The sequence below is a fragment of the Cervus elaphus genome, chromosome 5 (genome assembly GCF_910594005.1).
Source record: "Cervus elaphus chromosome 5, mCerEla1.1, whole genome shotgun sequence".
In the NCBI taxonomy this organism is placed as follows: domain Eukaryota; kingdom Metazoa; phylum Chordata; class Mammalia; order Artiodactyla; family Cervidae; genus Cervus; species Cervus elaphus.
In genome coordinates this window covers 111324308-111351302 of record NC_057819.1, presented here as the reverse complement: position 1 = coordinate 111351302, position 26995 = coordinate 111324308, and the positions used below count along the sequence as shown (strand labels likewise).

General features: G+C 56.3%; 1 protein-coding gene across 3 annotated transcripts in view; it reads left to right on the top strand.

Annotated features, from left to right (window-relative positions):
* SRCIN1 (SRC kinase signaling inhibitor 1) overlaps positions 1 to 26995 on the top strand; it is a 71092-nt gene that overhangs the window by 22729 nt on the left and 21368 nt on the right. The window contains exons 3-13 of one of the 3 annotated variants that reach the window (XM_043904358.1): positions 1127 to 1428; positions 4532 to 4630; positions 11255 to 11278; positions 15268 to 15463; positions 16072 to 16270; positions 16704 to 16797; positions 17316 to 18166; positions 19386 to 19478; positions 19731 to 19774; positions 20069 to 20256; positions 21368 to 21543. In XM_043904358.1, the coding sequence (XP_043760293.1) occupies positions 1127 to 1428; positions 4532 to 4630; positions 11255 to 11278; positions 15268 to 15463; positions 16072 to 16270; positions 16704 to 16797; positions 17316 to 18166; positions 19386 to 19478; positions 19731 to 19774; positions 20069 to 20256; positions 21368 to 21543 (2266 nt within the window). The remainder of the gene's footprint in view (positions 1 to 1126; positions 1429 to 4531; positions 4631 to 11254; positions 11279 to 15267; positions 15464 to 16071; positions 16271 to 16703; positions 16798 to 17315; positions 18167 to 19385; positions 19479 to 19730; positions 19775 to 20068; positions 20257 to 21367; positions 21544 to 26995) is intronic. The other 2 variants (XM_043904360.1, XM_043904359.1) reach the window with 2 other exon arrangements.

Genomic DNA, 26995 nt, shown 5'->3' with positions numbered 1-26995 from the left:
GGATGATTTCTGGAAATGAGGGAGGGCAAATTCGTGTTATGACCAGGAATATGGCTCAAGTAAGCCCCAGCAGTTCCTCCCATTCCTGGTGTGGGTGACACCTTGGAACCGCCGTCCCTGCTGGGCTATGGGAAGGTCAGCATGGAGGCTGGAGGATGGGAGACCGCAGAACTGGGCCTGGGGAGGCCAGGGGAGGGCTCAGGGCTGGTGGGCAAGTGGGGACGGGCTTCAGAGTTCTGCACGGAGACCTCAACCCCCGGCCTTCTCTTTTTTTCACTTCTGTACTGTCCTTTGTCCCCTGTGCGTCCCTTATAGGTCTTGAACTTGTGTGTGTTGGGAGGGAGACTGAAGGAAGGGAGGGGGTGGGGAGGGTCCCAGCGGGGAAAGCTTGAGCTGTTCTGTCTGCTTTCTTTGAGTTTGTCCCCAATCCATCTCTCACTGTCTTCTCTGTGCCCAGCCTCTCCTGTCTGTCTGTCTGTCTGTCTTGGGGATGGGGAGGGAAAAGGGGGTCCCAAGCCCCAGACCCTGGACCTGCATCTTCTTGGAAGTGTGATTTTTGCCCTCACTCCCCACCCCCCCATTGTTTCCTAGTCCTGGCCCTTTTCCAAGCCGACCCCCAGCCTAAAGACAAGTATGTCCTAGACATGCTAGTCTGAGGGAGGAGGTTAGCCTCCACCCCACTCCCAAGAGGATGCTCTTGAAAGAAAGACAGTGCAGGTTCTTTTCCACAGTTTGCAGAAAGCATCTAAAAGGAACTCCTCTTCCCTCCCCTGTTCACCCCAGCTTAAGGAAGGAGGAAGGGGATGTGCAGCTGGAGAGGTGCCCAGGACCCCTACTCCCAGCCCCTTCTTGGCTCCTAAGGCCAGCACCTAACCCGCATCATTATCCTCCAAACCCTGCAGAAGAGCAGAAAGCTGGACACTGCCTTTGCCCCCCAGCCTTCTTGCTTGCCCCCGTTCTGCCTCTTCTGTTCCTAGTGCCTGTCGGGCAGTCCCTGCCTCACCCCCAGGGGCCTCTTGCCGCCCTCCTTAGGTCAGCCCCTCCTCGCAGTGACCCCAGTGGGGGATGGGCAGTCCCAGGCCGAGCACGCACCGTGACCCCGCCGAACCCCCTCTCCCCCTCGCAGATCCGGAGCGGAGCAGCCCCCCCATGCTGTCTGCAGACGATGCCGAGTACCCGCGGGAGTACCGGACCCTGGGGGGCGGGGGCGGCGGGGGCAGCGGGGGCCGGCGCTTCTCCAACGTGGGGCTGGTGCACACGTCCGAGCGGCGGCACACGGTGATCGCCGCCCAGAGCCTGGAGGCGCTCAGCGGGCTCCAGAAGGCGGATGCCGACCGCAAGCGCGATGCCTTCATGGACCACCTGAAGAGCAAGTACCCGCAGCATGCCCTAGCCCTGCGGGGTCAGCAAGACAGGATGCGGGAGCAGGTGAGTGGGGCCGGCCGCGGGCTGGGGAGGGGGTCTGCCTTGTGCGCCCCGGACGCCAGGCTCATCCTGATTCTGAGACGCCTCTGGGGCAGAGTGGGAGATGCAGAAGTCTGCCGGTTGGCTCTGGGGAGCCTGGGGAGGAAGGGGGTGGGGGCTCAGCGCCCAGACCTCTGCCTGCAGTCTTGGAATTTGGAGCATGGGACTGGTCAGAGAAAGCCCAGCCTCCACCTGGGGCTGGTGGGCTGAGAAGGAAGGCTGTCTGGGAGCTCAAGAGAGTGGTGGGGAGGAAGAAAGGATTGCCTCCAGGGCTGACTGTTCTGGGTCTGAGAGTCCATCCGGTGCTGGAGTACCTTGGGGTGGGCACCTCTGTGATATGGCCCCTAAGGGAAGGTCAGGCCTTGGGAGCTTCAGAAGGCTGGGTCTGCTGTGCCCCGAAAGAGCCCAGAATTCCTGGCGCCTTTCCCTCCTCCCCCATTCTTCACCTGTTCCTTCCCCCAAGACTTGCTGGGTGAGTTTGAACTAGAGGACTCCCCACTCTGCCTTGTTCCTCTCCTGTCATCAGTAAGCCTTAGAGGCGAGTCGGGACTCCAGCTCCCCTGGTCCAGGACTCGTCTCCTTCTACATGAGGTGTGATGTTTCCTTTGTAAAGCTCTCCCAGATCCTTGGTTCCTGGATGCATGTCTGCATCCGAGTAAGGCCTTCTTGTCTGCAAGGAAGTTCTTTCTTGGGACTGGACAGTCCCACATTGGTGCGGGGCCTTGACAGCTGCTGCATGTTGGTTGTTGATACTCAGGCATTATCTACTCTGGGAAAAAGAGTGGAGGGGAGGAGAGTTGTTCCCATCAGCACGCCAGCATCCTTTCAGTCAAGCCTTGGGGTGTCAGTCCCTGCTCCCACAGATGTCTGGCTCTGTCTCCCTTTCCAAGTACTGCTGGGCGTGGCTAGGTAGGGGGAAGACTGTGCCCACCTCCATCTTCACTGCAGGGAACAAAGATACATTGGAGCATATCTCGTACCTTATCTGCCTCTCATACCACCTCCAGTTCTGTCCAACCTTTACCTTTTCCCATCTCCAGAGCGCTCCCGGGAGCAGAGTTCCAACTGGGATAAGGGAGAGTTGCAGATGAAGGCGATCAGGCCTTCCCTTTCAGGGGTCCCTCTCGGTGGATTCCTTCTGCTGCTCTGACTTAGGAGGAGGGGGCAAGGCCCTTTGTGATCTAGATGGGGTGAAACTTAAGTATAAGGAGCACAGTCAGTCGGAAGAGGGTTTGGAGGAAGGGAGATCAGGTGGACAGCCCTGATCAGGGAAGGCTTCATGGAGGAAGAGGTACTTAAACTAAGCTTAGAAGGATGAAAAGGGTCTGAATGGTCACAGAGGAGGAGAACAGTTTTAGGAGGTAGGAAGATGGGAGGTGAGTATAGATCTGAGTTGCTTTGGGGACTGGCATAGAGGTCCAACAGGCTGATGAAGAAAGCTCAGGGTGGGAGGCCGTGGGAGGTGTGGGGGCCAGATGGTGGAAACTAGGAGGGCCATGGTTGTTTTTAGATGGTGAATAGGAGGGGGCAGGGGGAGTGTCTGGAGGCAGGGGCAGGAAAGCAGGAAGAGAGTGTGTTAGGAAGGATGAAGGGAAAGGGATGGGGTGGAGGTGGGGTGGAAGGAAGATGAGCAAGGCTTGTTTGCTGTCTGGATCCAGAAGGCAAAGACAGAAAAACCTGGGTGATAGGGAGATGGTGGTGGTGCTTAGGGGGAAATAAAATGGTTGGGAGGGAAATATTTGAGAGGGTGAGGGACTGGAAGAGGGGAGATGAGTTAGAGGGGGCATAGGAGTGTTTCACCAGGATGTCTGTTTAGGCACTGAATATACAACTCAAGACTCTAGAAAGGGGGTTGAGCATGAGGTGGGCAGAAATGGAAGTGGGACTTGGGATAAGTGTAGTCACCAAGGCAGAATGGAGTCTGAGAAGAGAGAGGGCTCAGGATGGATGGGAAGAGGGGAGGGACCAGGAATGTCCTATATCCCCAAGGAAGGGGAGGAAGGCCCAGCAGGAGGGCCCCCTGCACTTCTGAAGTCTGGAAACAGCCCTTGGGACCAGCCAGGATCTGTGGATCCACAGGGTATAGAGAGCTCCTTTCTTGAGCTATGATGATGTAACGGCCAGTGTCAGGGGTTGGAGGTGGCGAGGGAACAGGACTCCTGGGCTGCAGACCTGTCTGGGGAGGTCTGGCCAGAAAAAAATCATGAAGACAGACTGGATGGCAGCCTCAAGGGGCAGCAGGCCTGGGAGAGAGGATGTGGGCATGTTTGAGGGCCTCCTATGTGTCTGACACGTTCACTGGCACAGAGCAGGCGCTCAGTAAATACTTAGTAGATGAATCAAAGCACAGCCACTCACAAATGCATTCCTTTATTCCTTCACTCTTTCATTCCCTGCCATGCGTATAAGTGGGTAGGATCTACAGACATTTCACTTACATCTAGTGCTCAGTGCCTAAGCCTAGCTGGGGCTCAGTACATGTTTGTGGGGTGACCGAATGAGAGACGGACGACTTTGAGGATGCTGAGGGGGAAGAGGGCCTGGAGGAACCAGGAAGGGATGGGTTTCCAGTCTCAGGTGTGGTGTAGGAGAAGAAAGCGGCCTCCCTGAGATGGGGGGCAGGAAGGCGGTGCTGCAGGGCAGGGGTACGCTGGGGTGAGGCCCCCTCCTTCCCACGTCTGTGGGGTAGGAGGTGACAGCTTCAGCCAGGAGGGAGTGAAGAGCTGGAAGAGGGGAGAGGTGAGGGGCAGCTCCCTTGCAGAATGTCCAGAGAGGCAGTGAAGAATTGATGAACAGGACTTCAGGAGTATCTGTTGGGGAAGGCTTTGCCCTGGGCTCAGAGAGCCTCCAACCGGGGGCTTTCTGGAGAGAAAGACCCGGAAACAGCTGGAGGGCCCTAGTTAGAGGCATAGACTTGGTAAGGGACTAGCCAGTGTTGCAGGGTCCCTCTGCAGTGTGAGCTCAGCGCCAAACTGGCCCCCAGAACTCCCCGCCCCGTCCCGTCCCAGTGCCCCAGCGGCTCCTGCCCGCTCCCCCTAATGGGGTGTCCCCCGCTTCGCACACACAGGTTGGCGGCTGGACCGTGGACCCCGTGTGCCTTCTCAGCTCCCTCTGCTCCCACCTCCACGGCGACTCCGCCCCCTCCGGGGCTGGCCAGCCGGCCCAGGTGAGTCACCCGCCTCCTCCCACCCCCCAAACCCATGGCAGACTTGGGCTTTGGGGAGGATATTTTTTGGGAAAGGGGAGATCCAGGATTTTAATTTTGCACCCCTTGCTCTTATATGGAGCCGGCATTTTCAGAAGACTCCTATGCCCTGTACTCTCCCCCGATAGTCTAATTCCTACTGTTCCCGCCCCAGAGGGAAAGGGAAAGTGTTAGTCACTCAGTCGTGTCTGATTCTTTGCGACCCCATGGACTGTAGCCCACCAGGCTCCTCTGTCCATGGAATTTTCCAGGCAAGAATACTGGAGTGGGTTGCCATTTCCTTCTCCAATTACCTCCCCAAACCTGTGCCAAAGCTTGGCTCTGGGGAAGGAATTTTTTTGAGGGGTATTTCCTCAAATTAAAAAAAAAAAAGTTTTTTTTAAAAATTCTTCCCTCTTTTAAACTGGAGTATGTCTCTCCTACCCTCCCCTACTGGTTTTCAGGAATCTCTCGTGCCCAATTCCCACACCCACTGCAGACCATCTCATTTCTCTATCCCCACCCGCCCTCCATCTCTGAGCAGACCCAGCCTTTCCCTGATGTCTCATCAGCAGGAAGTCCTTCATGATGTCTTTCTCTCACCCCTCTCGCTACGTCCGATGCTTAATTTCAAAATTTGAAGACAACCTTGGCATCTAGCCACTTGTTCTGAACTGATTGCCTGGTTCTTCATCATGCCTCAGTTTCCCTGATGGGAAGATGGACAGGGACACCCAGAGACAGTATCTTAAGGGCTCAGCCTCCCAGCTCAGGCCTAGACATTTCCGTGGGAGAAAAACAGGCATCTGAAGCCCCAGAGGGGAGGAGGGACCAGAGAGTCAGAGTTGCAACAGGCCAGGGGCAGCCCTAAGGAGGCCTTGACTTGAGGGTGGCAGAGGAGGCACTGTGGCAGAGAATCTAAGAGGGAACCGTTTCTCTCCCTTGTGCATCCTGCTTCCTTCCCCTGGAGAAGGGCAGGAAGTCTTGAGTTTTTCAACGAGAATGAGGAGAAGGAAAAACGTGACAGCCTAGGAAATGGCTCCAGAGCAGGGACTCTTAGCTGTGTATAACTCAAGTCTAGCATGAGATTGGCGTGCTTGGCATCACTCACAGGGCACCCAGCCCACTGCCCTTCCCGGGTCTTGGCCCAGTATTGACCAAACTTAGAGACCAGAGATGTGTCTGCCCCCGAGGCTAGACAGCAAGTGGAATGGACTCATCTAGAGTGGTCACATGTGCGATAGAGGTCAGACTGGGACAGGAATGGGGATGAGGTGTGAGCCCCAAATGGAGCAGATGGAATGTCTTGAGTTGGAGTGGTGGAGGGAAGTGAGGCTGGATTTGGTGAACTTGGTGTCCCAGGTTATGGGGCCCCAGGCCTGTCCACATCTGGAATCTACTCTGTTGGAGGGAAGGGGAGAGCTTGAAGGGGTCTTCACCCCCAGGGCTTTGAAGTACAGAGAACAGTGGCCGTGCACAGGATCTTGTCATCACTTTATACCTAGTCCTTATTGAACTTCTCTTTCCGGATGACTGTGTCTGAGGCCCCTTTTTGTGAAGTGCGGGACCAGAGACGTTCAGCAAATGCCAGAGTCACACAGTCGAGCAGGATCAGACGTCACCGAGGACATTTAGGCATCCTAGGTCGCCCAGGCTTGGCTCGGAATTGAATCACTGGAGAGCTAGAAGGCTCACGGTGCACCGCAGAGACCCTGGTGGGGAGAGGCTGTAAGCTCAGAGGGTGGCGGGTCCGGAGACCGGCCACTCTCCTCCCCACCACCCTAGGCCGGATCGTTAGGGGTGGAGGCCTGAAGAAGACCCTGGGAGGGGACCGAAGGCCAGACTCCAAGTCGCAGCCCCTCCCCCGCTTCCACTAAGCTGTCTAACCTCCCTCTCTCCTGCTGCAACCCGAGTCCCGGGCGGCGGGCCGGCGTATCGGGTGACCGCGGCGACGCAGCCACCAGCCTCCGCCGTTCCTCGGCGGGGCTGCGCCGGCGGGGCCGCGCCGGGGAGGGGGCCGGGGAGAGGATGTGCTCGGCGGCGCGCCGTGCCGCGCCAGGTGGAGTCGCGGTTACCGGGGCGACCGGGGCCCGGGCCGGCTCGGCGGCGGCGGCTCTCGCATTGCAGCAAAGGGCACCGGCGGCGGCGGCTGCGGAGGCGGCCGGGGGAGGGGAGAGCCCGGGTGGGTGGGAGTAGGGGGCCGCCCTCCCTCCCCTTGCCCGACGCGCGACCTGGGGCTGGGGGACCCCCGCGCATACACCTGTGGCCGCAGGTAAGGGGGAGCGGCTGCGGGGGCCGGGGTCGCCGCCTCGGGTTCCGCGGGGCGGGGGCGCGGAGACGGGAGGCCCTCCCACCCGGCTCGGAGGGGCGGTCTGGGGCTGGGGGCGCGCAGGCCGCTGAGGTTCCCGATCCCTGAGAAACGCCCCCTCCCCTCCCCCATCGCGTTCGCAGCTTTCCGCAGGGGACCGGCCCCTACCCCGACGTGCGGCTGGCGCCCCCTCCCCCAGCCTCAGAAAGTCATGACCTTTCCGGGGTGCGCCCTCGCCTCCGGTTCAGCGCCGGTCCTGCAGCACCACCACCCCCGCCCCCCACCCACACTCTGCTTGGGGAAGGGGTACGAGGCGGCCGTGTTCGCGGGGGAGTCAGGCACGTGCGTCGCGGTGAGAGGCTGGAGCCCTGGCGGGGGGTGGGGGGGGGGCGTTAAGAAGCCCCAGCCTGGGCGGGGTGGGGGGCGAGTGTTTACGTGGACGCGTGTTCACTGGAGTTAGAGGTGGGTGTGTGCGCCGGTGCACGCGGAGCCAGGGAACTGGAGCTAGGGTCCGACCCATAGGGTGCCCTCCCTCTCCCGAGGCTGCGCGGTCGTTGGGGCTGGAGGTCAGGGAGGGGTCATGCACTCACCTAGCCTGCAGGGGACATCTGCCCAGGGGAGGGGAAAGACCTCAGCTGGCGGGGCTGAAGCTCCCAGGGGACAGGGCCCCGCCCTCCCAGGGAAGGAGTTGGGGAGAAAGGACCAGCTGCAGGGGGAGGGAAGAACCCCCCCACCCCCACCAAGGGTGCCTAGGGTGGAGGAGGCAGGATGTTAACTCCTAACCCCCCGGAGGGAAGAAGTTGGTTCCTCTTCTCACCTGGGAGTTTGAGGACCCACTGGCACTGCTTCCTTGGGTCTCCAGGAATCTCCTTGCCCGTATTACTGAAAGCCTGGTCCCTACAGAATGGATGGTTGACTTCCATATTATCCTCTTAGAACCCTCTCATTTTTCCCCTGCTCCCCTAAGACTCTTCCCTACATGTGATGACCCTCAAGTGGCTTTCCTGTGCAATCCTTCCTTTTTTCTACAGTCTCACTGTCCTCTGGAAAGGTGAGACACCCCCTTTCTGAGTCTGGGGGAGGGAGACAGCTTTACCCTTGGGTTGGGGAGCCAGATCTCTCTGGGCCCTTCCTGCCCCCTGTCCTCCTTCCAGGGGTTTCTGGTGCTGGGCAATTCCCAGGGAAAAGACCTAGAAGGCTGAGCAGTGCAGGGTGCCAGGAGATGGAGAGTGGTGCCAGGGAAGAGCATGCAGAGGTACACCGCCCCACCCCCCTGCCCATGGCTGGTCCAGAGTTCTTGGCAATGATTTGTGGCCAAATATTTGTTGAGAGGGCCTCTAACACCAGGCACCGTGTGGGGCAGGGCGGGAGGAGCTGACACCAGGAAGAGGGTGAGGAGGAAAGGGTGCTGGCGACTGCACGAGGGGAGTCCTACCTTCACAAACAGGAGGAGCCTCTGCTCCTCTCAGTCACCCAAGGCTGTCCCAGGGGGTTAATACCCTGGAAAGAGACAGACAGGGATGCACGACATCCCCAAGGCCCCCTCGCTACTACGGTTTTCCCCTCCAAGGACACTGAGTTGCCAGGAGACTGTCTCACCCTAGTGAGGACACCCTGAGAGGACCATCCTTCCCACTTTCCAGGAGGGACGGAGGGGCAGCATTCTGCGTGCCCTACCAGCCAGCGCCCTGAGTCCCGGGACTCCGGTCCCAGCCTCACTCCAAGTTCACCAACACAAAGACAGCTACTCTTCCCTCTGCCCGCTAGTGGGGCTTGGCTGGCCCGTCCTGTGGCCCTGGTGCCACCCAGGCCTCTCCCCTGGGCCCAGCTGGTGATCTCTCCAGGTCTGAGTGCCCCAGGGATGTGCCTAGTGTTGCCTGAGGCGGGCCCATGTTGGGGGCCCACCTAGCATGGCTGCAGCCGGGACCCATCCCTCTTCCGCTCCCAGAGATGTGAGGTGGGCACCAGTCACATACTGAGCCTGGTGTGTTGACTTTTGGGGCTGGGTGGGGGAGGGGCATTTCCTGCTTCTTTTGAATCAGGACACATGATTGTCCTACCTGACACATGACGTCTGGGACATCACAGGCCTGGTACAGTGGCTGAGGTGGCCAGAGGCACCATGACCCGGCTAGTGGGGGGAGGGAGGCATGCGACTCTCTCTTTGTGTGTGCATAGTATGTGTGTGTGTGTGGCTTTGTGTGTCTCTGCAGTTGTTGTGTATGTGTATGCATATGTGTGAGTGGGCATCCCTGTCTCTATGTGTTTCCGTGACTCCCTAGGGGCTAGGGCTGGGGTGGGGGGGTTCCTCTGTGATTCTGCTTGTAGAAGTGTGTGTGAGCAGATCAGTGTCTGGTGCGGGGTGGGGGTGGGAATAGGCTGTGCATGTTTGTATGGTTGGGGTTGGTCCACCTACGGATATCTCCGTCTGAGTTTCTGTGTTTCAGACTGTGGCCGGCTCTTCTCCGAGTGTTTCTTGTCCCTTTGTGGGTGTGTCTGTTGCTCTGGGTGTGTTTGTGGTGAGGTTCTCATGGGAGGTTGTCTGAGAGTCTGTACACAGCTCTGTGGGTGGTCTGTGTGCACACCAGGGCCGTGCAGCTGAATGAGGGACGGCGGCCTTCTCTGCAGAGCCGTCCATCACCACTGGGGCTGCAGACATGACTCTCATCATAAACCTTCCCCTGCCCTCTGCCTGGCTCTGCCTCCCCGCCCCAACCTCGATCACATGTCCACTCCCTCTGCTCCCCCTTCCCTTCCCCAGGCCATGGGCAGCTGTGGCTAGAGCCTGCTATTCCAGCCCCTTGCCCACCACTCCACTCAGCACCCATGGGTGAAATGTGTCCATAGATGGTTCTAGTTACTGGCGAGGGCACAGACTTCCTTGTCCCCTTCCTCTGCCAGTCATGTGATTATTTTTTTGCATCTCTTGGAGGCAATGCTAGGGGGAGGAGTAGGGCTGTGACCCAAATGGGATGGTCCTGGTGAGTAACCCTCTTCATCCCAGCCCTAGTGGCATCATCCCCACCCTAAAGGTCTGAAGCCTCCTCCCAGCAGAATCCCTCTCCAGCTCCTCCCTGCCATGAAGTGTTCAGATCCACAGGACACCCCACTGAGGTGCCCTCTGCCATCAGGGAGCCTTGGTGTCTCTCTCCTCTGCCAGCGGCTCTGAGGCCTAGGGAATCTCATCTGCTGGTGCCAGGCACCCCAGGGTCAGGCCATCTGCTGCCTCTGTCTCCCTGCTGAGGCTGGCACCGGTCAGCAGGGTGCCCTCAGCTTTGCCAAGAACCAGCCTAGCCTCCGGGCCATTCCTCCCTGTCCTTAGCCATCTGGAGGGGCCTTCTGGTCTCCGGAGAAGGCAGGGTGACTCTAGGTTATTGTGAATGAGGAGAAGCCTAACACGCCCATTTTGGGGGAGCAAGGAGCCCTACTCTCTCATCTGTCCACCCACAGGACATCGCCAACGATCCCTTGCTGCCTGTGGCTTCCCATCCATTGCCCAGGGCTGTGGGGTGATGGGCATCTGTCCACTTTCCCTGAAACCTGGGTCCATCATGTCACACAGGCCTGCTTGCCCTGGCCTTGGCTCCCTGCCTCCCTCTTCCACTCCCTGCCCCGTCAACCTTCCTGTGGTCCACTTCCCATCCCACCTGGTTTCACTCAAATGCTTTCTGCTTGTCCACCTCGTTTAGTTAAGTCTAAATTTTTTCGCTCAGCATTTAAGGGTGCTGCTCTAGCCCCAGTCCCTTCGCAGCTTAATATGCTACTTTCCCAGGCTCTGCCCCAACCAACTGGACTGTCCCCTCAACACACCCAGCACATGCCTGCCCCAGGCCCTCTGCCCATGCTCTTCCTCCCAACCTCCAGCTGCTCATTTGTTTATGCCCAGCTCCAATGCCACCTCTTTCGGGAAGTTTCCCTCAGCTGACACAACCAGATGCCATTTCTCTCACCCCGCAGCTCTGATTCATCTCTGCCAGCATCTCACGTGTTCTCATATCATGGTCATCTGCGTCTTTTCCTGCCTGTAACTCTCTGAGGACTGTTACCGTGACTAGATTGCGTGACTTAGAAACATCTGGAACGGCTCTCCCCTCCCCTGCTAGCAGGCCTGGAGCCTGCTCAGGGCCATCCCCGGTCTCCAGAGAGAGTGGGATGTACCAGGCATGGCTTCCTTCCCATTCCTGGGAGGGTGGAGGGCCCAGGGCTGAATGCTGAGTGCCAAGGGTCTCTAACCTACCCCTGGCCCTAGTCTCCCCTCCCAGCCCCCACATAACCATCTCTTCTCTTGTTTCCATCAGCAGCCAAACTACTGGAGTTTCAAGGTCAGTGGTGGTGCTTCTGCTTCTGTGACAACTGCATGTGCTGTCCCGCCCTCACCCCTCCCTGCACATGCTTTGCACAGGGGTGTGCGTCTGCAGGGGACCATCTGGTGTGGGCGGTGGGCCTTGGGGCTGCAGGCTGGGGCTGCTGCTTTGAGAGAGCCTGGGTTCGCCTGCCAGGAGATTGTGGAGCCAGTGTGGCAGTTTGGGCCACCCCTACTGGGAATCTGGGTGGGGGATGCTCAGGCTTACCCTGAGACACAAGGGCATTTGGGAATGAGAGAGGCATTTCCCCCTGCTTGGAAAGACAGCTGGCTCAGAGGGAGGGACTTGGATCCCACGATCTTATTGAGGGCCTTGTTCTCTGAACTCAGACTTCATTTTCTAAATCTGGAGGAGGAAGGCCTCTCCAGACAGGAGGCCCCGTGACTACAATAGGTCCCTCATCCTTTTCTTACTTTCCACTATGGAAAGAGCTGGTCATGCCAGGCAAGAGACTCACAGCCCTGCACCCCCCAAACCTGTTGCCCAAGTGGAGGGCTGAGCTCAAGGATGGTGCTCTCCTGCCTCCTCTGGAGAGTTCGGACCATCCACAGCTGGAGATCCGTCTGTGCCCTCCAAGGACATCCTTCTGACCCCTGGGGGAGCACACTCTGGGACCTCCCCATCTTCTTTGGCACCAGAGTTAGAACTAAACCACGTTAGCCTGCTGCTTGCATCCTGGAGTCCCCGGTTCCTCAAATCCTGGGCATCATGACAGGGGGTGGGAGGCATACATTCCAGACTCCCCCAGTGCCATCTTGCTCCAAACATCTTGTTTGCATGCATCCTCCCAAAGAGAAGTTCTTGAATCAGAGAACCACAGAATTGTAGATTCGTGGTGTCAGGCATTATAGGCTTTTTGTAGGAAGCAGTAGCGCATAGTGGTTCAATGCATGTGGCTGAGGGCCTAACTGCTGGGTGGTGAATTCCAGTCTGCTACTAACTAGCTGAGTGACCTGGGCAAGTTATATAAATTCCCCGAGCCTTGGTTTCTCTTCCATAAAATGGAGCAGTATCTATATCATAGAGTTGATGTAAAGTGAAGGGACAAGAGACTGCATGTCCTAAATACAAAGCCTGGCCCATGGGGAGCCTTACCTCGTTAGCTGTTAGCATCATGGATGCTGACATGATTCTCCACTCAGAATCACCTTGGGAACCTGTCAAAAACCTTGAACCCCAGGCTCTCACCTCCAGAGATTCAGATTCAGTGAATGTGAGCCCTGGAGAGAGTGTTTTTAAAAGCTCCAAGTGATTCTGCCCCCATCTGTGGACAGCCTTTGGGAACCTCAGGCCCTAGTCTGACCACCCCTACTCAAAGTTCCCTCTGTCTGATGTCTGACTAGGAGTCATCAGTTCCTCCCTGGAGCATCTGCGGGGACCAGTGCTCACTGCTTCCCATCTTTGGGAAGCCCTTTCCTATCTTTGCGGAGCTCTGTTTGAATTACTATTTTGTTCTCTTCCCATCTCCCTTGTAGTCAGGAAATCCTTCTGGATGTCTCACTTTTTCTCTGCTCTATTGTCCCAGCTCAGGGCTGGAGAGAAGCGCTATTGCGCTTTCTCTCTTCTCAAGAGGGTTTTCTACAAAGGCTGTGAGAATGGAATAAGAACCCAGAAGACCAGGATGGAGACTGGAACTGGTGGGGCAGGGAATGTGGTGTGTCTTCTCCCAGGGTTCCCTGGGCAAGGGGCTGCCTTCTCAGTCCCTAGGATCCCTAGTCCCCTTCATTCTGGCTCCTGTTCCATCTTCTTATCAGCAACTCATTTGTGTCCCCCCGAGGTGATGTGGCCACCCCCTACTCTTCATCCCCGCTAGCTGCCTCATCTTGCCTGAATTCTGTAGCCCCTCATCCACACTAGCCTGGCAACCACTGACCTTCCAGTTGCCTGGCAACCTCATGACCACCAGGCCAGCCTGGTTCCCCACACTGTGAGGAAAGAGAGGGGCACAGGCTGGCCCTGGTGATCAGCCTAGAACTGAACTGCAGGCTCCAAAGTCTGGGCCCAGGCATCCCCCAAGTGGGCCCAGTTCCTATGCAGCCTCCCTCCTCCCCAGACCCACGCCCACCCACTGATCAAAGCATTATGCTCAAAGCTGGATGCCCACCGATGTCCTTAAATCTGATCTGCAGCATCCTGAAGCTCTGAAGCCACTTTGGGGACAGCTGGGCACATTGCTCATCAGAAGAAGATGCTTTCTCTTTTGAGAGTGCTAATCCGATTGGAACATTAAATTGAGTTAATAGGAAGATGGAGATTAATTAGGGGTTAATCAGGATTTAGGGAAGGAGGGAGCTGAGGAGAATAATTCCTTTTTAGAGATACTTTTACTGTTTGTTTGTTTTTTTAATTATAAAAATGAGGACTTCCCTGGTACTTCAGTGGTTGAGAATCCACCTTCCATTGCAGGGGACGCAGGTCTGACCCCTGGTTGGGGAACTAAGATCCCACCTGCTGCAGGGCAAGCAAGCGGGCTGCTGCAGGGCAAGTAAGCGGGCGTGCCACAACTACTGAGCCCAAGAGCTGTAACTAGAGAGCTCCAAGCGCTGCAATGAGAGATCCCCGATGCTGCAAAGACCCAACTCAGTCAAATAAATACATAAATATTTTTAAAAGACACTAGCATTATAAAAAACAAAAAATATAAAAATTATATATTCTGATTGTATAAAGTTCAAACAGCCAGGCAATGTATAAAGTAAAGAGAAAGGTGTGTTTCAGCCCCAAGATAACCAATGTTTATGGTTTTGAATGATTTGTGGTTATTAAACTAGGTAATTTATTTTATAAAAAAAATACAACTGGGCAACATGATCTTTTTCTTGATAACATGTATATGTGATACATCTCATATATATATAATGTTGCATAACAGAATGATGTAGATCTGATTCATTATCTTTCACCCTTAAATAAATGAGTTTCTGACAGCAACCAGGTTTGAGGGGAGGAGCTGGGGCAGACTGGAAGGAGCTGTGGCTGAATGAGAGCTCCAGCCCTTCCGCCAAAAGTAGGTTCTTGAAGTGCAGTTGAAATCAGGGTGTCCCCTCTCCTAGAGAGAGGGTAATCAAACTGTCCCTGGGGCAGAGGATGGTCATTGGGTGACACCCTTCCCTAGCCCCAGGCAGATATCACCCTCGGCTGTAGCTTCAGGACAAGGGCTGCTGTGATGAGCTGGAGGAGGCCATTCTGGGCCGCTAGCCAGGCACGTTGGCCATGTGGCAGCATGTGCCATGCAGGAAGGGGCTAAGGCCTGGCACTTAGGCCATGTGCTTGTGTGGTCTGAGCATGTGCACTGCATGTACTAGGCAGGTAGTCTGTTTGAAACTGGCATCCAACTGGTTTGGGGGGTTTTGGGGTGGTTCTTCCAGTCACCCTAGGTCCAGGACATTGTGCCCAGTTCTGTGAGGGGCCATGCCTCCAAGAACTGGGATCCCGGGGTCCCTAGCTCTCTGTTTTCTTCCTGGACCCTGTTTCCCACCCCCACCCCAACCCTCTGAACTCCACGAAGGATAAATTCATCACTCACAAAACCGCCGCTTAATTAATGTCTGGAACTAATGCCCCAATTTGCTCAACGATTCTGCTGCTCACCTCGGTGACAAATTTGTGTTGTTGTTGTTCTTTGGAAGCTTAAAATAGCAGGCGTGCCCATGGCTCCCCGCTCAGATGGTTTCTTGTCTGGCTTCCCAGGGTGCCTGAGTCCTCTGCCCAGTCGTTACCTGCTGGGTGTCCTGGGGAGACCAAGGCCCCAAGAGGTTGGGGAACTCTCCTGCAGCCACACAACAAGTCTGAAATCCAGGAGACCCTCGTGTGTGTGTGTGTGTGTGTGTGTGTGTGTGTGTGTCTCGCTGGCTGGCTGGGGCTCCCCAGGCCTGGATGGGGGCAGGGGGCAGAGCAAAGGGGCTGATGCCTGGTTCCTCTCGCCCCCCCCCGCCCCATCCCTGCAGACCCGCAGCTCACGCCACACTCAGGGAGCCCAGCCTGGGCTGGCAGACCAGGCGGCCAAGCTGTCGTACGCCTCGGCCGAGTCACTGGAGACCATGTCAGAGGCCGAGCTCCCCCTAGGCTTCAGTAGGATGAACCGCTTCCGACAGAGCCTACCCCTCTCCCGCTCAGCCAGCCAGACCAAGCTGCGCTCACCAGGTACTGCCTGTCCATCTTCCCTCCTGGCCACTGGCTCCTCCCTCTGGTCTGCTCGTCCCGGCATCCTCTCCCTCCCCTTGACCGCTTCATCTCTCCTCACGCACCTTTCTAGGAAGACTCTGGCTCCCCTCCCCCATCCCATCTTCCCGCCCACCCCTCCGCCTCCAATCTCCTCCCCTCAGGGCCTCTCCCTCCTCATAGCTCTCTTACCAGGCTTCTCCACTTCTCTTCCCTCACTTCTGTCTCCCTCCGCACCCCCTTCCCTGTCCCTCTCTCCCTTTCTAAGCCTCCCCTCTCCCACCCCCTTCATCAGCCCCCCTTTCCTTCATTCCCCGCTTCCCTCATCTCTCCCGCTCACTCTCAGTTTTTGCCCCAACTGCTCCGGCCCGCAATTCCATTTCCTCATCCGGACTCCAACCTGCCTGGGGTCGGGGAGGTGCCTTGAGAGGCCGGCAGCATGAGGAGTGCCTGGGTGCACCTGCACTCCGGGGCGGCGTCCGGCCTCAGACCCTGCCTCTGCGGGACCGGCGCGACTCCCGAAGGCTCCCCGAGCCGCCGGCGTGGTGGCGGTGGCGGCCCCGACACCAAGGGTGGCGTCTCCTTTGCAGGGGTGCTGTTCCTGCAGTTCGGGGAGGAGACTCGGCGCGTGCACATCACGCACGAGGTTAGCAGCCTGGACACGCTGCACGCACTCATCGCGCACATGTTCCCGCAGAAGCTCACCATGGGCATGCTGAAGTCGCCCAACACAGCCATCCTTATCAAAGATGAGGCTCGCAACGTCTTCTACGAGCTGGAGGACGTCCGGTGGGCGTGGCCCCGGGGGGAATGGGGTGGGCTCCCCGATACTCCTCCTCCGAGGGGGGCTCGAAGCCACAGGTCATTCCCCAGCCTCCTCCTCACCTAGCCTCAGCCCTTTCCCCCTCTCCTCCCGGAGCCTTACCGCCCCGCCCCCTTCTTCGGTCTTCTCGGCCCCACCGCCTCCCCTTTAATTCATCCGATACCCCTGCTGATTGGCCTTGGCTTGAGCCAAACTGAAAATAGTTCGTGAGGCCGAGGTAAACGGGTAGAAGATGCTGGTTGTGTGTTGGTGGCAGGCAGCCTGAGATTCACTAAGCAAGGAGTTAAGGGGTTGGACCTCGCGGCCCTTCTTGCCACCCCTCTCCCCTTTGCCTGGAGGTGCCCCCTCTCATCGCAGGGCTGGGGGATGGTGACCCTCTGCACCCCTTCCTCCCCCCAGGGACATCCAGGATCGCAGTATCATCAAGATCTATAGGAAGGAGCCACTCTACGCCGCTTTCCCTGGCTCACACCTCACCAACGGGGACCTTCGGGTATGGCTGGGGAGGCCCAGGGCATGGGGGAGGTTGGGCAGATGGGTCCAGGAGCAGAGTCTAGCCACTTGTCACCAGGGACCAGGGCCAGCTTTGGAGAAGGGAACGTGGAGGCTGAAGCAGAGGATGGCCTTCGTTAATGTGGATCCTGGAGGTGTCCCTCCCCTCATCTGCTACTTTCCCCTCTGGTCAGATCAGGATTTCTCAAACCTGCCTCTAAATATCCTAGGAGACCGCTCTCAGGAACCGCCCCTTCCTTCTTGGCTTTCCATCCCCCACCATGGGGTGGGCTGGAGGTTTCTCCCCTCTCTGGTGCCTGGCCCTCTGCCACTTCTTCCTCCGTCCTGGGAGCCCTGACGGGAAAGGGGTCGAAGATGCAGCAGGAGGGTGGGGAGGCAGAGAACAGAAGGGACTTCCTCAGCGTCACGGGGTCGGGGGAGCTGCTGGCTCCTTAAGCAGGAGGCAAGGGATCCCCTTTGTGACCGGCTTGTGGGGTTCCGGGATTGTCTTCTGCACAGAGAGAGATGGTGTATGCGTCGCGGGAGTCGTCGCCCACGCGGCGCCTCAACAACCTGTCGCCAGCGCCACACCTGGCCTCAGGCTCTCCGCCGCCGGGGCTACCATCGGGGCTGCCGTCGGGCTCGCCGTCGCGCTCTCGCCTCTCATACGCCGGGGGGCGCCCGCCCTCCTACGCCGGCAGCCCGGTGCACCACGCGGCTGAGCGGCTGGGAGGCGCCCCCGCCGCCCCGGGCGTTAGCCCGAGCCCCAGCGCCATCCTGGAGCGGCGCGATGTGAAGCCGGACGAGGACCTGGCGGGCAAGGCGGGCGGCATGGTGCTGGTGAAGGGCGAGGGCCTCTACGCCGACCCCTACGGGCTGCTCCACGAGGGCCGCCTGAGCCTGGCGGCGGCCGCCGGCGACCCGTTCGCCTACCCGGGCGCCGGTGGCCTGTACAAGCGCGGCTCGGTGCGCTCGCTCAGCACCTACTCGGCCGCCGCGCTGCAGTCCGACCTGGAGGACTCGCTGTACAAGGCGGCGGGCGGCGGCCCGCTCTACGGCGACGGCTACGGCTTCCGCCTGCCGCCCTCGTCGCCGCAGAAGCTGGCCGACGTGACCGCGCCCCCGGGCGGGCCCCCGCCGCCGCACAGCCCCTACTCGGGGCCGCCCAGCCGCGGCTCGCCGGTGCGCCAGTCCTTCCGCAAAGACTCGGGCTCCTCGTCGGTCTTCGCCGAGAGCCCCGGAGGCAAGACCCGCAGCACCGGGGGCTCCTCGACGGCCGGAGCGCCCCCTTCCGAGCTCTTCCCCGGGCCTGGGGAGCGCCCGCTCGTTGGATTCGGGCCGCCTGTGCCAGCCAAGGACACGGAAACCAGGTGAGGGAGCTGGCGAGGCTCGGTGATGCGCGGGTGCGGTGGGTTAGAGGGGACGCGGCAGAGTCCGTGGCAGGCTGTCCCCTGGACTCTGAGACCCGGGAGTCCTTCTAGACCCGGAGTATCCTTGAGGGGTCACCAGGGTTATCTTGGCCGCGCCAGGGCAGGCACTGGACAGACATTTCATCTGCAAGCCCCAAGGGATGGATGAGAGGGCCCCAAACAAGGGGCCTGGAGACCTGGGTTTGCATCTGGTCCCTGAGCCTTAGTTTCCTCAACTAGAGTTGAGGCTGAGACAGAACTCTATTTAATGCCTTTCCTCCTCCGGCACAAAACGTGCCGCCCTGAGAGCTGTCCAGCACAAGGCCGGCTGAAATCCACTGGGGAGGGGGTGATTGTAAGAAGTGGGGATGAAAGAGGTACATTTCTTTAAGTAGCCTCCGAGTTGGGGAACTCGTGCCTATCACCCAGCTCCTTGCTAAGGGTGCAAGGCTGGAGGAGGTAATCATGGCACCTGCCCTCAAGCAGCACTGATGAGAGGTGAGGAGAAATGATTCATTCACATAGCTTTCTTGTGGCCTGTGTGCCAGGCACTGCAATGGGCACTGTTTATGCCAAGTTGGGCAAACCCAGCTCCTGCCCTGTCAAGTGGGGGAGACATAGTTAAAAACAAACAAACAAATTTGTTCTTCCCTTGGGAGGGTGTATTCCTCAAGGCAGTTGGGGACTCTGGGATGGTGTCAGAAAAGAGGTAGGGAGAAGGGTGTGCCTAACAGGGGGAATATATGTGCAGAGGTCTAGAGGGGGCCTGGGTGAGACCCATTAGGGAGCTAGTGATGAGAGATGAGTCTGGAGAGGGAGGGGGTGACTGTCAAATGCTGCTGCTCCTGCTAAGTCGCTTCAGTCGTGTCCGACTCTGTGTGACCCCATAGATGGCAGCCCACCCGACTCCTCCGTCCCTGGGATTCTCCAAGCAAGAACATTAGAGTGGGTTGCCATTTCCTTCTCCAGACTGTCAAATGGGGAAGGGCATTTCCAGTGTTAGGTGTGTGGGAGGGCTGTGGACTTGATCCTTAGGTGTTGAGGCCCTTTGAATGGTCTGTGTGCTGGTGGCTGAGGAGGAAATGGTTTTCCTCTAATTATCAATCTTAGGAGAGGGGGGCTGGGCAGGAGGGACCCCATGACCAGAGATGGAGTTGATCAAGGCCACTGTCTTCCCTAGGGAGCGCATGGAGGCCATGGAGAAGCAAATTGCCAGCCTCACAGGCCTGGTGCAGAGTGCCCTACTGAGAGGTTCGGAGCCTGAGACCCCCAGGTGAGGTTCTTTTCCCAACACCACTGCCAAAGGCCTGTGGTTGGGGCAAGAGGAAGGGAAAGTAAGCAGCAAGAGCCCTGGGCTCAGCTCTGCCCATGTCTCATCATGGTGCCCTGGGTGAATCCCTTCCCTTCTCGGGGACTCCATCCTGAGACCAGGGGACTGGAAGAGTTTACGTTAAAGTCTCACCCAGCTTTGACAGTCTGGGGCCAGCCTGGACCCCGTGATGGCTATCTTTTCCCTGTACCACAGTGAGAAGATTGAAGGCTCCAATGGAGCAGCCACCCCCTCAGCACGTGAGTGACCCTTTCTTCCTCCCCCAGAGGTCCTTGCCCTGTCTTAGCCTCTCTGGTCTTTTCCTAGTCTGTAAAGGGGCTACATCACCAGGCTTCCATGGGTAAATGAGTAGTCACCTTAGAAAGGCTGACCACTGACCCCTCAGAAAGGCTGACCACTGGTTGGGGCAGGGAGCCAGAGCTACGCTTCTCCCTGGCTACTGTGTGGGGCCACGAGTGGGGAAGATCTTACCCCGATCTCTCCCAGCTCACGATTCATTCCCTTTCTCCCATCTTTGTGGTCCCTGTCTGCAGCCTGTGGGTCAGGCAGCCGGAGCAGCGGGGCCACCCCAGTGTCCGGCCCTCCCCCGCCTCCGGCCAGCAGCACCCCTGCGGGGCAGCCCACTGCCATCAACCGTTTGCAGGTGCAGCTGCACCTGCGTGGCCTGCAAAACAGCACGAACGACCTGCGCAGCCAGCTTCAGCAACTGCGAAAGCTCCAGGTAACCACCACCCCTCCGGGGCCCCGCCCCCCCAAACCCCGCCCTACCAGAACCCACCTACTTGCTGAAACTCCTTCCCAAGAGTCTGCCCCATCCCGAGTCCCTCGCCGTTTACTGGGCTGCTCTCCGAAACCCTCCTCGAACTCCCGTCACCTCGCTGAATCTCTATTCCCTCACCAAGCCACCACCCCTGGCCCGTGTCCCCCTGTGGGCCCTCTTTCCCTTTCCCTGAATCCTTCCCGCCTTCCTGGAGCCCCAGCCTACCCCACTGAGCCCCCTCCTCCTGTCAGTATCCCTCAGGGCAGTCCCAGTCCCTTCCCTTCCCTCATCCCCTCCCTTGGGCTGAAGCCTTTCCCCCAGATCCCCTCAGCGTTACCTTCCTGAGCCCACACAGCCTTCCCCAGCCTGCCCTGCTTGGCAGATGGTCCTACCAGTCAGGAGCCTGGCATCCCTGTGCCCGCTCCTCGAGAGTGCCCCGGGGCCCATCAGGTGAGAATAATGAGTAGAGACAGGCTGGTGAGGGGGCAGAGAGTTGCCATCTGGGCAATGGGTAAGATCTCGGCTCCCCCCACCATTGCCTCCACTCGGCCTTAGAACTAGGTTCAAGTGTTAGTTATGTTCCGGTCCCAGCCAAGGAAACTGTCAAACCACAGTGCTTGAGTCCTTCATCGAAGCCACAGCCATGCAGCCCCAAGGTGGGCAGGGCCCTGGTAGGGTCATCTCTTGCCCCCAAATATCCCCTACCCCGTTCTCCAGCCTCTAAGATATTTCCCCAGAAAGAAACTTTGTCCTCCTCCCCCGACCCCTTCGCTGCAACTAACTGCCACAGCCAAGCAGCCGCACCTTCCGCACGGCCCAACTTGGCAGTCCTGCCTCCCTCCACCATCCCCAAGCCATCCTCCTCTTGCTTCTATGCTTCCCCAGAAAGTAACCCTCGGCCTGTGCCCCCCCCCCTTCCGCTGCTGCTCACGGCCACAGCCAAGCAGCAGTATCGTCCGTGGAGTTCGCCCCGCGGTCGGGCTGTCCTCTGCCCGCCTCCTCCCAGTCCTCTCCCCGCAGCGCGCCTCCATTCCCTCCCACCCCCGTCCACCGGCCCATCTGCGTCCCGCAGCTACAGAACCTGGAGTCGCTGCGCGCGCTGCTGAAGGGCACGGAGGCGGAGCTGAGCATGCGCGTGTCGGAGGCGGCGCGGCGGCAGGAGGACCCGCTGCAGCGGCAGCGCACCCTAGTGGAGGAGGAGCGGCTGCGCTACCTCAACGACGAGGAGCTCATTACCCAGCAGCTCAAGTGAGGCTGGGCGCAGCGCCTGCGGGGAGGGCTGGGAGTGCGGCCTCGGTGGCCCGCAACCTGGTATTACGGGGAGGCGCAGCTCCCTTCTTTCTGACTCCCAGGTGACGTGGGTCTGTTCCGAAGCCTGATTTTTGTCTCCTCTGTGGTCTGATGTCTCTGTGACCCACAAACCTTTGACACTCTGGCGGGAGTCCTATTTTCTTTTGTTGTGGCTTGATGCCTGCTTTTGCTGTGGTCTCACTCCCTAATGGTCCAAGGTCCGGCTTCCCCGTGGCCTGCAGCCTTACTCTCATGTTTCCAGATGGCCGGTTTCATTTCTGTCCTCTGCCTGCTTTCGTTCTGGCCTGTGATCCTTGCATACTGATCCTCGAGTAGAGTTCCGGTGGGCCAGCTTGGTCACTGTTGCCACCCTCACCACCATCTCTTAGAGCAGATATAGCCAAGGAGAACCCTCCTCCCATCCTACTGCCGCTGAAACAGGGCTCCAGGAATAGAGAACACCCCGCCCCCAAAGACTTAGACATGGAAGGGTTAACAGAAGACAGTTCTCTGATCCAAATTTAGTAAATAGCTGTCTGGCCAAGATTCGATTGTCTGGCACCATTGCAAGGAGAGGCTGCCTTCCGCTGTCCGTCCACTGAGTGAGCAGCCCCAGCCGCCTGCAGCTTTCCCTGGTCAGTCCCTGGGTCTGAGACAGAGACCCTGCTCCTCCGCCTGGTCTCCCTCTTGGCACAGGGCAGAGGGGCCGGAGCTCCAGCTCCAGCTCTGAGCAGCTGGGCGATCAGAGCAGTTTCTGCCCATCTCTGTGCTTCAGCTTCGACACCTGTGCCCAAGGTTAAGCTTTTCACAGTTCTTTCCAGAAGGGGCTTTGGCTTCTACAGGTCAACTACTCAGAACTAAGGAAGACTGCTCAGAGGAGCCCGGCTTCCTCACCAAAGTCATAATTGGCTGTATCACTTGCAAGGGGCTCCTTAAGAAGGACCCCTGCTCCTCAGCCTCGGGCCCACACAGCCTGGAGATCCATGTGCATTTCAGTGACGCACAGGGCAAGATTCCCATGACCCCTTGTGGTTGAGATGAAGTAAGGGGCCATCCCACTTGGATGGCGTGGCAGTCAACTGCATCACCCCTGGTGTGAAAGCTGAGTGACAGCTCCCGTCAGATCTCCAAGTAGACGGATGGCTACCATCCCCCCTCACCCAGGAAATTCCATTTACCTAACTTTCCTGTCCTCTTTTCCCCCTTTTTTATTCAGCACAGAGGAACTGGATTGGAATTTTCAAAGGGAACTTTACTGAGACATTAAAGGAAAATAAAAGGAAATATAAAAGTACAGAGGAGGCAGGAAGGATGAAAGAACGTATTTATGCTCCTGTCATATGAGTGTCTGGTCCTCTGCTTCCTGGGGCCTCAGTTCTCCAGGAATACAGTCTCCCTATGCGTTGCCCTGCTATCAAACCCATTGCTCTGACTGCTCACTCTAGAGAGCTTGGGGGCTGATACATTGCTTCTGGCAGGGTTCTCCATCTACTTCGAAGGTGACTTTTTGGGTGGAATCTGGACTGGGCTGCACATCAATGCTGCAGTGGCTTTGGTCTGACCAGGAGGGGCCTCTCTGCCTAGTTTCCATAGCCTCCCCAGGACTGGATGGCCCTGCTGGCCCATCCATACCCCTGCTCTAGCTTACCAGCCTCTGTCCACTTCCTTGGCTTCACTCTACCCCTTCCTTTTGCCCTGGCACCTTGCTGGAAGTTACAGCTGATTCTGTGCTTCACTCAGCTTGGCTTACTCACCTGTAGCTCTAGCCAAGCACATTGTTTAGATGTTGCCCTTAGAGGCAGCCTCCGCTGACTGAGACCTTTGACCTCTGGAGTGTAACATAGCCCAGCCCAGCACCAACTGTATAGGCATGTGACCTGTTGTTCACACAGGGCCTCATGCTTGTGAGGGACCGTACTTGGTTCAATGCTCTGCTGTCATTATCTTGAAATTCTTAATTTTTATACTAGGGGCAAAATCTTTATTTTGCTTTGGGCCACCTCACATTTTGTGGTTCTGCCCTGATCCTCACCTCTCAACTGTTTCAGAACTAAACCTGGGTCTGGAAAACCCCACCACTTTCTGATCCCAATGTCTAGACTTGTGCTGGTTTGGACTTTCTTGCAGAGCCTGCTCAGGTTATCGGCCCCCAAACTTTGGCAGATTGTATGATCAGAAGACTGAGGTGCTAATTGAGCCTAAGGGGGGTGCCTAGTGGCTTTCCTGCATGCAGTCATTCAGGGACCCAGGGTAATGGAAATAAGTGTCTTCCAATAAGGCACGTCTTCAATATGTGCCTTCCAAGATTACCCTCAGGGTCACTGTCTTTCAGCCAACAGGAAGGGGAAATGAGCGTGGAGGAGCTTACATAGGATGACTTTAGAGAGCCAGACCTGGAAACAGCATGTACCACTACCACTCATATTCCATTGGCTAGACCTTATTTGAATGGCACTTCTACATGCAGAGGAGGCTAGGGAATGTAGTTTAGTATCCGAGCTACTTGTTGTTTAGTTGCTAAGTTGTGTCTGATTCTTTGTGACCCCATATGCAGCACATCAGGTTTCTCTGTCTTTCACTGTCTCCCGGAGTTTGCTCAAACTCATGTCCATTGAGTTGGTGATGCCATCCAACCATCTCATCCTCTGTTGTCCCCTTCTCCTCCTGCTCTCAATCTTTCCCAGCATCAGGACCTCCTCCATTGAGTAGGCTCTTTGCATCAGGTGGCTAAAGGATTGGAGCTTCAGCTTCAGCATCAGTCCTTCCAATGAATATTCAGGATTGATTTCCTTTAGGGTTGACTGGTTTGATCTCCTTGCAGTCTGAAGGACTCTCAAGAGTCTTCTCCAACACCACAGTTCAAAAGCATCAATTCTTCCATGCTCAGCCTTCTTTATGGTCCAACTCTCACATCCATATGTGACTACTGGAAAAACCATAGCTTTGACTATACGGACCTTTGTTGGCAAAGTAATATCTCTGTTTTTAAATATGCTGTCTAGTTTTGTCATAGCTTTTCTTCCAAGGAGCAAGCATCTTTTAATTTTGTGGCTGCAGTCACCATCCGCAGTGATTTTGGAGCCAAGAAAATAAAGTCTGTCACTGTTTCCACTTTTTCTCCATCTATTTGCCATGAAGTGATGGGACCAGGTGCCATGATCTTAGTTTTTTGAATGTTGAGTTTTAAGCCAGCTTTTTCATTCTCTATCTAGGGATTCCCTGATAGCTCAGCTGGTAAAGAATTCGCCTTCAATGTGGAAAACCTGGATTTGGTCCCTGGGTTGGGAAGATACTCTGGAGAAAGGAAAGGCTACCCACTCCAGTATTCTGCCCTGAAGAATTCTATGGAATGCATAGTCCATGGGGTTGCAGAGAGTCTAACATGACTGAGTGACTTTCACTTTTCACTGTCGTCTTTTACCCTCATCAAGAGGCTCTTCGCTTTCTGCCATTAGTGTGGTATCATCTGCATATCTGAGGTTGTTGTTATTTCTCTCAGAAATCTTGATTCCAGCTTGTGATTCACCCAGCCCAGCATTTTACATGATATATACTCTGTAAGTTAAATAAGTGGGATGACAATATACAGCCTTGACATACTCCTTTCCCAATTTTGAACCAGCCCATTGTTCCATGTCTAGTTCTAACTGTTGCTTTTTGGCCTGCATACATGTTTCTCAGGAGACAGGTAAGGTAGTCTGGTATTCCCATCTCTTTAAGAATTTTCTTCAGTTTGTTGTGATCCACACAATCAAAGGCTTTAGTGTAGTTAATGAAGCAGAAGTAGATTTTTTTTTTTAATTCCCTTGCTTTTTCTATGATGCAGTGGATGTTGGCAGTTTGCTCTCTGGTTCCTCTACCTTTTATCTGGAAGTTCTCGGTTCATGTACTGTTGAAGTCTAGCATGAAGGATTTTGAGCATAAATTTGCTAGCATGTGAAATGAGCTTAATCATACAGCAGTTTGAACATTCTTTGGCATTGTCTTTCTCTGGAATTAGAATGAAAACTGACCTTTCCCAGTCCTGTGGCCATTGCTGAGTTTTCCAAATTTGCTGGCATATTGAGTGCAGCACTTTAACAGCATCATCTTTTAGAATTTGAAATAGCTCAGCTGGAGCTATTTGTTCCACTAGCTTTGTTCATAGTAATGCTTCCTAAGACCCACTTGACTTTGCACTCCAGGGCATCTGGCTCTAGGTGAGTGACCACACCATCATGGTTATCTGGGTCATTAAACCTTTTATGTATAATTCTTCTGTGTATTCTTGCCACCTCTTGTTAATCTCTTTTACTTCTGTTAGGTCTTTGCTGTATCTGTCTTTTATTGTGTCCATCTTTGCATGATTCCATTGGTATTTCCTTTGGTATCTCCAGTTTTCTTGAAGAGATCTCTAGTCTTCCCCATTCTATTGTTTTCCTCTATTTCTTACTCTGAGCTACTATTTGTATGTAAACTGGAGATAATAATGGTTCCCACTCCCAGGATTTGTGGTGAGGATAAAGTGAGGGGCTGAATGTGCACCTGGCACGCTGTAGGCACTTAGTACAAGATACCTCTTTAACTGGTAGTGCTGACTCACAGAATTTTGGCCTTGGCTCCAGTGTGGTCTGTTTTTTCACCCACTAGTTGGATGAAGATATATAAAGCATGCTGATAAGTTTTGCTGATGACACAGAGCTTTGAGGGGGAGCAAATCTGTTGGATGGTAGAACTGAGATTCAAAAGTTGTTCCTCCCTGGATTGTTGAGCTGAAATCCAACAGATGGGATTTGACAGGAATATATGTGACGTCCAGCATGTGGGTCAGGGATATCAGTGACTCAGGTGCAGAACTGGGATGACCTACCTGGGCAGTAGTTCCTTCTTTCACTTATTCATTCCTTCCATAATTACTTACCAGACCTCTGTTCTGCTCCAGGCACCATGCCAGGTGCTGGGAATCAGAGATGAATCAGAAAGACAAGGTATCTTATTTTCTACCTAGAGCTGCTCAGCCCAGCAAACAGGAGCTCCAGGCAGGAAGCAGACCCCGAACACCAAGTGTAAGGGGAGAGTTTCCCACTGGGACCTGGGGATGAGTGGGAGTTAGTCACACATGTGCATGGGGGGTGGGGAGGTGGTGGTAATGGAATGTTCTGGGCAGAGGAAATGGCATTATAGAAGCCCAGGGAGAAGGACTTTCCTGGTTGTCCAGTGGATAAGGTCCATGCTCCCAATGCAGGGGGCCTGGGTTTGATCCTTGGTCAAGGCAACTAAGCCTGCGTGCCGCAGTGGAGACCTAGTGTGGCAAACAAGAACAACCAACAGGGAGAGCAGCACATACAATGACCTCAGAGAAATTCTGGATGGTTTGAAACAGAAGCAAACCAGATGGAGAGGAAGTGGATGTAGCTAGAGAGGAACTAAG